Source organism: Pangasianodon hypophthalmus, chromosome 30 (genome assembly GCF_027358585.1).
Source record: "Pangasianodon hypophthalmus isolate fPanHyp1 chromosome 30, fPanHyp1.pri, whole genome shotgun sequence".
Taxonomy (NCBI): domain Eukaryota; kingdom Metazoa; phylum Chordata; class Actinopteri; order Siluriformes; family Pangasiidae; genus Pangasianodon; species Pangasianodon hypophthalmus.
In genome coordinates, this window is record NC_069739.1 from 639,750 (window position 1) to 649,749 (window position 10,000).

Consider the following 10,000-nt stretch of genomic DNA (forward strand, 5'->3'; position numbering starts at 1 on the left):
GGGACGAAGGGACCGTCGTCGGAGCTCTGACACACACACACACACACCACAATTAGCATGTTCATCCTGCTATACTGAGCTTCAGATAATTGCAGCAATTAATAATGATTCATTAATGAATATTTCATCATTACACATGAATAATTAATCATTAATACCTGTCCATCAACCTTCTAATTAACGTTTCCTTTTTACAATCGATATTTTAATACAAAAAAAAATGTGCATCAAGTTAATATCAGATAAATCATGATTTTAACGTCATCACTAATCAAAGACACTCATCATAATAATCAGGTACATGACAAATCCATAACCTCCATGTTTCCCTGTCCTTTGTCTCCAGATGCTAAACGCACATCTGCTTAATGACATGATGCAATCAATCAATTTAAAATATATATATATAATGATAATAATAAATAATAAATAATAATAATAATCATTTAGGTCACGTGTACCTGCGCGAGCGCCTCCTTGGCAGACAGCTGGCCGCGAGACGAGGACCCGGTTTTAGGCATCTTCTGATTGTAAAATAACAAAAATGCAATCAAATCCTGCAACAGTGATTCTACACTATCGGCTGCAGCACGTGTGCTGATGATACAGGAGGTGTTTTTTGGTTGTTGTTTGCTTGTTTTTGAATGTTGTAAAGGGTTGAGCTGGAATTCAGCAGGGCACTAATCCGCACAGCTCCGGCGCTCCTGCGCTTCTGTAGTGAAGCGACAATTTTATGAATGAAATCTGTGAGACCGGACTGTACCACCCTGAGCTCATGGGGGGAGGAGGGGGGGGGGTGAGGTGTTTAAAATAAGAGAGGAGGTGTAGAAATATCATGTCACGTTCCCTTTTTTTTGCACTTGCATGCTGTGCATGTGATCCATAATAAATAAAATCACCCAAATGTGTGTATATGTGTGTATATGTGTGTATATGTGGGTTTTTTATTTATTTTTGCAATACTTATATTAATTATTAGAATAATAACAACAATGTAAAGGGAAAATGAATATAAATTACATCATAGATGCACATGTGCACATTACTAGCTTGCTTTTATTTGTAAAGACACCTCAGTATCAGTACAGCTGTGTCTTTTATTCTATTACAGTTATAATAATTTTTAAAAAAAATGACATACAGGCCACATGCATGTGCTTTAATAGACAACCAGGCATTCATACTAAGTCAATATTTCACAGTTAGTGACATATATTCAGAATTTTACTGCATTATTCACTCATAATAATGCATACAGGTCAGATATGTGTGCCTTAAACCTTTATATTCATCACAAAATTATAATTAGAATACTTCTTTTTAAATAAAAATATAGATTATGTTGTTCCTTTGGTGCTTTGAGTCATTTAATCGGCTCAGGATGCGGAATATAAATGATTATTGCTATCATTTTTCTGTATTTTTTTAACACACTGCATGATGGAGAAGCACAAAGTGCTGCAGCAACAAGACGCACGCGAGCCAATCACAAGACGCGGCGCACGGCAGCCAATCAGAGCGCAGCGCGCGCGCTCTGCGTGCCACTTGTGACCATGTTTGGTGTTTCCGGCGAGGCGCCATTGCGGCAGAGATGAGCCGTTTGTGGCTATTTTTGTCTCGTCGTCGGACTTGAATTTAGAAACGACACACACCACACGACTGTTCAGAGTTGTCACTGTAGTGCTGAAGTGGTGGACAGTGTTTTAAATCATACTCTGTGTTTCAATAAAAAGAATGAATGATTGAATAAATAATAAATCTGTTGTTTAAGCGGCTCGCGCCTGCACGGCTCGCGCTTCCTGTCATGGCGTGAGGAAGCGGAAGTGTGCAGCCGCTGAGATAATGGCGACTTTTCTCTGAAATAAAACATGAGGTCATTTGTGTGTGTGTGAAAACAGAGACTTCTTAGTTTCTTGTGTTCGGTCCAAGTGTTTCCCGGCAGCCCCGGCACGCCCCCTGGCCGGTCTGGGCGCGTGAGTGTCGGTCAGTCCGCCCCGGAATCCCTCCATTACACCTCCAGTTAGTTATTTATTTATCAATTTATTGATCTATTTACTGCATTCAGACTTGAACAGAACATTAAAGACTAACACATGTGCAAATGTAAGTAATTACTGACTGACTTACAGTGATTACAACAGCTACACACTCACTACAACACAATCAACACACAGAAAATATATTTATAATAAAATTACAACAATATACTGTAAAGGGTGAAACTAATCAAATCATTTCCTGGCATTATCATTTCCCATCATCCCCTCAAAGCCTCTGTATATAAAGATAGCTCCTTTTTAAAGACATAAAGTCTCAGTTGTGAAAATTATTCTAACAAAAGAACTAAACAGTTTATAACAAAGTTTACACTTTCAGCCTCTAAAACTACTCCAGATTTCACCACATTACATCTCATTACAGGTAAAATAGAAATATTGTTTGTTTCATCCAAATATATAAATCAATACAAAGTGGATTAACCAAATTACTTTAAAAATTAAATAAATAAACGTTCAACAGTTTCTCTATCATTATTATGATAACGATTATATAAATGTTTCTATGTCATTATTACGATCATTATATATTATTATTACGATTATGATTATTATTATTACGATTATGGCATGAATTTTGACATTAAATCTTATTCTTAGAGATTCCTTAGCTGGGTAAATATCATACATCACACTTTTAAAATGCACTTCTTTCCATTTAGGTGGAAGGAGAAATAAAAGGTATTTGCTTCTGAACTCATTCACTGATTTTCTCCTGAGATGTTGAAAAGTATAATCTCTTCTTACAGACCAGGATACAGCTTTCCTGCACAAGACAGTTTGTTATAATCCTGTTAGGACAAAACTTATGCCTACTTTTGCCTAAACTAAGATCAGATATCTTGGGAATGACTGCAGAATATGGTAAAGGAATATTTCTCATCCCAAACACCTCTCTAAAACATGCATCCTTTAAAATTTAAAAGTATAGAACTTAAAACAATACAAGAAGAAAAAACAATGTTTGTTAAATATGTCCTAATTTGCCCATCATGAAAATGAGAAAATAAAGAAAGTATGAAAAAGTAAAGTAAAAATTGTAACAACAAATCTAATAGTCACGCATTCGCATCACAGTTTAACAAACTGTTGTGTTGAATTATTTAAAAACAGTTTACATACGTATTTCTATATTGTGCATAGTTTCTTGAATAAACTACTCACTACTCATTTTCTTTTCACAAAGTTTTTAAATAAGACTCACAAAACAATCGACTATTACGTATGTGATAATTTGCATATCGCAAAAAAATTACAAACAGATTTCACTCAGAGTGTGTTTTAAATTTAAACAACAAACCAAATAGTCAGGCTTTCACATCACAGTTTAACAAAATGTGTTGAATTATTTAAAAACACTGCATAGTTGCTTGAATAAACTACTCACTACTTAAGATATTAAAAATCAAAAATCCTAACGAAACTTTCTTACCACAGGATCAGATTTCATCCAATATATTAGAATTTCCTTGTAAAAAAAATTATTGTAAATATGGAAATGAGACAAAATGAAATGGGAAAATGATTAACATGCATTGTGCTAATTTGCATATCACAAAAAAGATTTCATCAGTCAAAGGATTTTTTTTTATAATAATAATAATAATAATAATAATAATAACAAACCTACCTGTTCCTGAAGAACTTCCTACAGAATTCACATCCAGAAGTTCGGTCTACGGATCGGACTCACCCTGAATTTTTTTCTGCATATGATAAAGACAACACGGTGACAACAAGTCACTTCTGTAACTCTCTTATCTCTGGATATGAGCTCCGGCCAAGTACTACAAGTGTTATCAGGTGATGGTGTGTTTGTGTGATATCAGAAGTACACACACACAGACACACACAGACCCACACACACATGTATGAGGAAATCAGAGCTGATTAGATTTAGCACTTCCATAACAGCACAGGACAGAGTAAATAAGATGGTGCTTGAGATAAGTGTGTGTGTCAAAACCACCAGACACCGGAAAAGCTTTCTTTCCATGTGCAATCAGATTCATGAATGCTTAATTACTTCAAAACAGGATGAATGTGTCACTGACAGCAGTGTGTTTGTGTTCAGTTAAGCAAATTCACGAGTAAGACTGCTGTTGTTCTGAATATCAGCACGGCTGTGATTCGGCTGTAGTCACGAACCCGTGTGCTGATGTTCACTACAACTGCGAGTGTAGTTGCTTTTATTGCTTTTATACAACAGTTCTCTAAACAAGAAATTACTGACATTTCAGACACAATATGGCTAAATATTTCATTATTTCATTTAACACACAAACTGACCGCATGACTGACTGTCAGCCTGTAGTACGTGTAGTACCGGTTTTAGTGTAACGAAATTTTTCTAGAATTGGGATTTAACATGGCAAACACGGCTCTACAAACGTGTGTTATATTACCATTGTTGTCTATGTCCTGGTCTTTGTTTTCTTATTGTCATGTGTAACGTCTATAAGCACAATGAGAACTCAACAACCGAGTTAAATTTCTCGTACACTCCGATCCTGATAGTAAACAATAAATAACACATACGTACAGGACATGATTGCAGCGAGGAGCTGATGAACGAAGGCAGTTATCTTATCTTAAACAGGATTTTGTGCAAACATTCAGGGATAAAGTCAGAAAGTGATCTGGAATAAATGTGAAATGTGAATGTTTGATTCATTTAAATCAATAATCTTCTAAAGTATAATAAAATATAATGTCTTAGAGAAGTGTGGATGTTATTGTAAATGATCTTTTTCCCTTTTTTCTTGTAATAACTTCATGGTTTTTAATGTACAGGCTTTAAAACAACACATATCTGGGTTTTAGTGTTTGAGGTAGTGTTTAGCTCCAACTGGATTAGCTGGGGTTTATTGTTTTTATTTACTTATTTATTTTTTTAAAAAAAAGGTAAAAACGTAAACATTTTCTGTGAGATTTCACGTTCATTTGCCTCACAGAAGTGTTTTGAAAGTGTAAAAACAAATCATCCTGTGTCATGTTTGCATTTGTTTTCGTATTTCACAATCTGTTCCTCTTAACAAGCTAAAGGGCTAACCAGCTAAGCGAAAGGAACACACTGATGACGTCGGCGTGCGGTCGGATTATACCGGTTTAAACCGTCCCAGCCGCTCGCGTGAGGTAAACACGCGCGCGCGCGCACACACACACACACACACACAAACCAGCCAGGCTATTAGAACGAACAGCGGCACCCGGAACAGACGTTCCGCCAATCAGAGCGCGGCTGCCGACGTCACTGGGAGGGGCGTCTCCATGACAACGCTGGGCAGGTTAAACAAAACAGGAGCTGCAGGCGCGCGCGCCATAGAAACGCTGAGGCAGGCTGTTTATTTCTGCCGTTAATGAAGAACAGAGTGTGTTTTTCTCTCCACTAATCCTCTCTCTCTCTACACACTCACCTCAACACTGGCTTTCACACAGTTATTCACCATAAATCTGATGAAAGCATGCGTTTTCTTTCTGTTAAACACGTTTCACACTATCCAAAACCCTGTTCTATTACACAGATATTACAGGCGTATGGGGCTGCAGCACAGTGATGACGTCAGACACACTCTGTCTTTACACAGATATAAAGATAAATTTGTAATTTATTCCTTGTTACAGTGTACTATCACAAACCATATGCATTATTTAATAACACTATAACTCTATTAACGTTGAATATTTATTATACAGCACACATAATGATAATATATAGCACTTTAAACACTTATAACGAATGAATAATAATAATAAAAATAATTATAATAATCCGATCCTACACCTTATCCATAGAGTTAGAGTTAGGAGTTATAATGTTTTAATAATATTGTAATTATTCTGATATTAAACTAGCACATGAATGCTTTGTTATTATTGTTAGCATTGCATTGCTAATAATAATAATTCAACAGGGTTTTAATTTTTTGTGTCATGATATTATTGCTTGGTTAATGCTTAACTAGAACTCTGTCTCTGTCTGTCTATCTAAATATATCTCTTTATTTACATGAACACATCCGGGAATTCCTTTTCCGCATTGTTGTTGTGTTTCTAGCTTCACACGGAGATTAGCATATTGACATGGCGACGGTTAAAACTTCTAAATGGAACGCGCTTGCTTTTAAAAAAAAAAAAAAACGGTCATTATTCTGACGTAATGGTCTCGCGCTGTCTACAGAGTGATTTCCCATCAGCGCCCCGCCCACACCAGCGCTGTCAGGATGCGATTGCCATATAAGGTAAATGACGCCATGGGATCCCCTGCTTTGGAACTTGAGCCATTCATATCAGTACGGTATTAAAAGCAGGTGGAATCAGACACAACGCCGCTGGATTACAGGTAGATTCCAGGCTTTTTGGAGAAAATGTCGCGTTGATTAGTGTACTGAATCACTTCCAGACGGTTTATTTGTGTTTCTCGCGTTCGTCTTGTGTGAACTCTGTCCTAGAAGAAGCCACGCCCGTTTCTGCTTGCGTCATCGGGAGATATATAAAAGCAGCTGAGCGCCACACAGGCAGCACTTCAACTTCGGAGACGGAAACAGAGCAAGAAGACAGAAAACAAGCAGCAGCAGGAGCAGAGAGTTAAACAGCGAGACAAGGGAGACGCCAGATACTTCCTCAGCTCTCACTGCGGCTTCTTTTGGATTTATTCCGGATTAAAAGAAAGTCTTTCGGGTTTAATAACGCCATGTTTTCCACCATCGGTACTGACCTGACCTACAGCAGCATGGCTTCTCCTCTCACCCCAGCTCAGGTAAGCACAGCTTCAGTGTTTTACAGCTTCATTCTGCTTTCCTCTCCGTTACTCCTTCATCATAACCTCACTTTTCTGCTCATGGAAAAGTCACGTCCTTCTGAAGGACACTGTTTATACATTTTTTTTGCATGTTCCTTTGTAAAAAAAAAAAAAAAAACTGGAGTTTTTTCATTTAAACTGATTTGCATGGACTGAAGGAGCATTTCATGTTTACGCTTCAGGATTTCACGGACCTCGCGGTGTCAGGAGCGTCCTTCGTTCCCACCGTCACCGCCATCTCCTCCAGCCCGGACCTGCAGTGGATGGTCCAGTCGGTGGTGTCGTCCGTGGCTCCGTCTGAGAGCCGGGTCCATCCCTACTCCTCCGACATGACCTTCTCCAGAGCCAGAATGGTGAAGACTGTGAGCGGAAACAAGGCTCCAAGCACCGCCAGCCGCAGGGGCAAAATCGAACAGGTAAATATCCTTACTATACTGTAGCTATTCCTGTAATAATAATAATAATAATAATAATAATAATAATAATGTGCAATGTTTTTTTCTTTTTAATTAACACTCAGTGGGATGGAAATGAACCTCTTTTGCTCTTGTTTACAGCTCGCTCCAGAGGAGGAGGAAAAGAAGCGTCTTCGTCGTGAGCGAAACAAGATGGCGGCCGCTAAATGCCGCAACAGGAGACGCGAGCTCACGGACACCCTGCAAGCCGTAAGTATTAATTACTTCCTCTTTTAATCGTATCGACATCCACACACACAAACACCACATGAATTAAGGATCCAACTAACGAGGTATTTTTCTCGCTTCTGAAGGAAACGGACAAGCTGGAGGACGAGAAATCGGCTCTGCAGAACGACATCGCCAGTCTCCTGAAGGAGAAAGAGCGTCTGGAGTTCATCCTGGCTGCACACCAGCCCATCTGCAAGATCTCGCCCCAGATGGACTCGTCCTTCACCAAGCCCTGCGTCTCTCCGGCGTCATCAGAAAGCGCAGTGACCTCTGGACCTTCGACGCTGACCACCACCACCACGACCTCCGTGAAGCTCTCCGACCTCGAGTCCACTCTGGAGGCTTCGCTTGATCTTCTCAGCAAATCCGAGATGGACACGGCGCGCTCGGTGCCGGACATCGACCTGTCAAACTCCCTGTACGCCGCTCAGGACTGGGAGCCACTTTACACGCCGGCCAGCCTGGACCTGGAGCCTCTGTGCACGCCCGTGGTGACCTGCACGCCCACCTGCACGTCCTACACGTCTTCCTTCGTCTTCTCGTACCCGGACGGCGACGCCCTCTCCGGCTGCGGCCAGCTGCGTCGTCGCGAAAACGGCGGCAACGAGCAGACGTCCGATTCGCTCAACTCGCCCACCCTGCTCACGCTATAAGGGCGCCAATACTTATTCTTCTCCATCATCCTCACATCAACACTGACCTTAAAGACTTTAACAGTACAGGGCTACAGACTCCACTAAGCAATCTTTTATTTTTATTCTTATTATTACTATTACTATGTTATTGTTATTTTATTATTATAAGTAACGCATATGAATGAGCCTCTTCAACATGTAGCATGGTTTTTGTGTTTCATTATGCAGATATCGTGTAGAAAATATGTCTAAATAAATATATAAATAAATAATCGTTTATGGTGCTCGATAAACTGTAACGTGGTCTCAGCAATATTCCGAAACTCGTATGAATTTGTGCGTTTTCTTTATCTAGCCGTCGCGCTACTCTGCTAACGTTACGCAAAGTTTTCTGTGAAACATCGTCTTACGAATAAATTATGGATTGTTTTTATTTTTATACTGGAATGTGAGTAAAAGCAAATGGAACGATTTGCTGAATAAAAACTAATAATAAATATTAATTACACAACATTTTCTGTGTGTGTGTGTGTGTGTGTGTGAGAGAGAGAGTGTGTGTGTGTGTGAGAAAGAGTGTGAGTGTGTGTGTGTGTGTGTGTGAGAAAGAGTGTGAGTGTGTGTGTGTGGTGTGTGTGTGTGAGTGTGTGTGTAGAGTGTGTGTGTGTGTGTGTTGTGTGTGTGTGTGAGTGTGTGTGTGTGAGTGAGTGTGTGTGAGTGTGTGTGTGTGTGTGAGTGTGTGAGTGTGTGTGAGTGTGTGTGAATGTGTGTGTGTGTGTGTGTGTGAGTGTGTGTGTGTGAGTGTGTGAGTGTGTGTGAGTGTGTGTGAATGTGTGTGTGTGAGTGTGTGTGTGTGTGAGTGTGTGTGTGTGAGTGTGAGTGTGTGTGTGTGTGAGTGTGTGTGTGTGAGTGAGTGTGTGTGTGTGAGTGTGTGTGTGTGTGTGAGTGTGTGAGTGTGAGTGTGTGTGTGTGTGTGTGTGTGAGTGTGTGTGTGTGTGTGTGTGAGTGTGTGTGTGTGTGTGTGTGTGAGTGTGTGAGTGTGAGTGTGTGTGTGTGTGTGTGCATGTGTGTGTGTGAGAGAGAGAGTGTGTGTGTGAGAAAGAGTGTGTGTGAGTGTGTGTGTGAGTGAGTGTGTGTGTGAGTGTGTGTGTGTGTGAGTGTGTGTGAGTGTGTGTGTGTGTGTGTGAGTGTGTGTGAGTGTGGGAGTGTGTGTGAGGTGTGTGTGAGTGTGAGTGTGTGTGTGAGTGTGTGTGAGTGTGTGTGTGTGTGTGAGTGTGTGTGAGTGTGTGTGAGTGTGTGTGTGAGTGTGTGTGTGAGTGTGGGAGTGTGTGTGAGTGTGAGTGTGTGTGTGAGTGTGAGTGTGTGTGTGTGTGTGTGTGTGTGTGTGTGTGTGTGTGTGTGTGGTAATCTGAAGTGTTACATCACGTTCAAGTAAAAAGCTGAAATGATGAAGTTTGTAAAACTCTGAACTGAAACAGTGGCTTTGCCAAGTGACAGTAAATGAAACTTTCCTTACACGTTGCCGCGGAAACCAGCAAGTGACGTACGTAGTGATGTAACACAGCCGTCGCTCTGTGCGGCGCTAACTAACTAACTAACTAACACATCTCGCACGTCACGCTGATCTGTGATGAAACCCAACGCTTCTGAAACTTTCCTGACCAAACTGAAGTTGGGAAATTTTTAGCGAGGAGGCGGCGGAGTTCTTGATTTATTTTATAGTAAACACGCTAACGTATGAGTAGCGTTATAGTAAACAAGCTAATGAATGAACTAGCGTTAAGTAAACGCACTAATGTATGAACTAGCGTTATAGTAAACACG

General features: G+C 40.1%; 2 protein-coding genes across 6 annotated transcripts in view; one reads left to right on the forward strand and one right to left on the reverse strand.

Annotated features, from left to right (window-relative positions):
* The window catches only part of si:ch211-153j24.3 (protein c-Fos), a 13,084-nt gene extending 9,155 nt beyond the window's left edge, over positions 1–3,929 (reverse strand). Inside the window, exons 1-4 of one of the 5 annotated variants that reach the window (XM_053231855.1) lie at positions 3,688–3,927; positions 462–524; positions 318–361; positions 1–26 (exon numbers count right to left, since the gene is read on the reverse strand). The exon at positions 1–26 is cut by the window's left edge and continues 223 nt beyond it. In XM_053231855.1, coding sequence (XP_053087830.1) covers positions 1–26; positions 318–323 — 32 coding nt within the window. In that variant the 5' untranslated portion in view covers positions 324–361; positions 462–524; positions 3,688–3,927. Of the gene's footprint in view, positions 362–461 lie in introns of all 5 variants that reach the window. The other 4 variants (XM_053231853.1, XM_053231854.1, XM_034301902.2 and 1 more) reach the window with 4 other exon arrangements.
* Positions 3,930–6,452: 2,523 nt separating this feature from the next.
* fosab (v-fos FBJ murine osteosarcoma viral oncogene homolog Ab) lies at positions 6,453–8,690 on the forward strand. The gene is made up of 4 exons (XM_026911662.3): positions 6,453–6,816; positions 7,041–7,274; positions 7,416–7,523; positions 7,628–8,690. The coding sequence occupies exons 1-4, from the start codon at positions 6,751–6,753 to the stop codon at positions 8,195–8,197; spliced, it is 978 nt and encodes a 325-aa protein (XP_026767463.2). The 5' UTR covers positions 6,453–6,750; the 3' UTR covers positions 8,198–8,690.
* Positions 8,691–10,000: the final 1,310 nt, after the last annotated feature.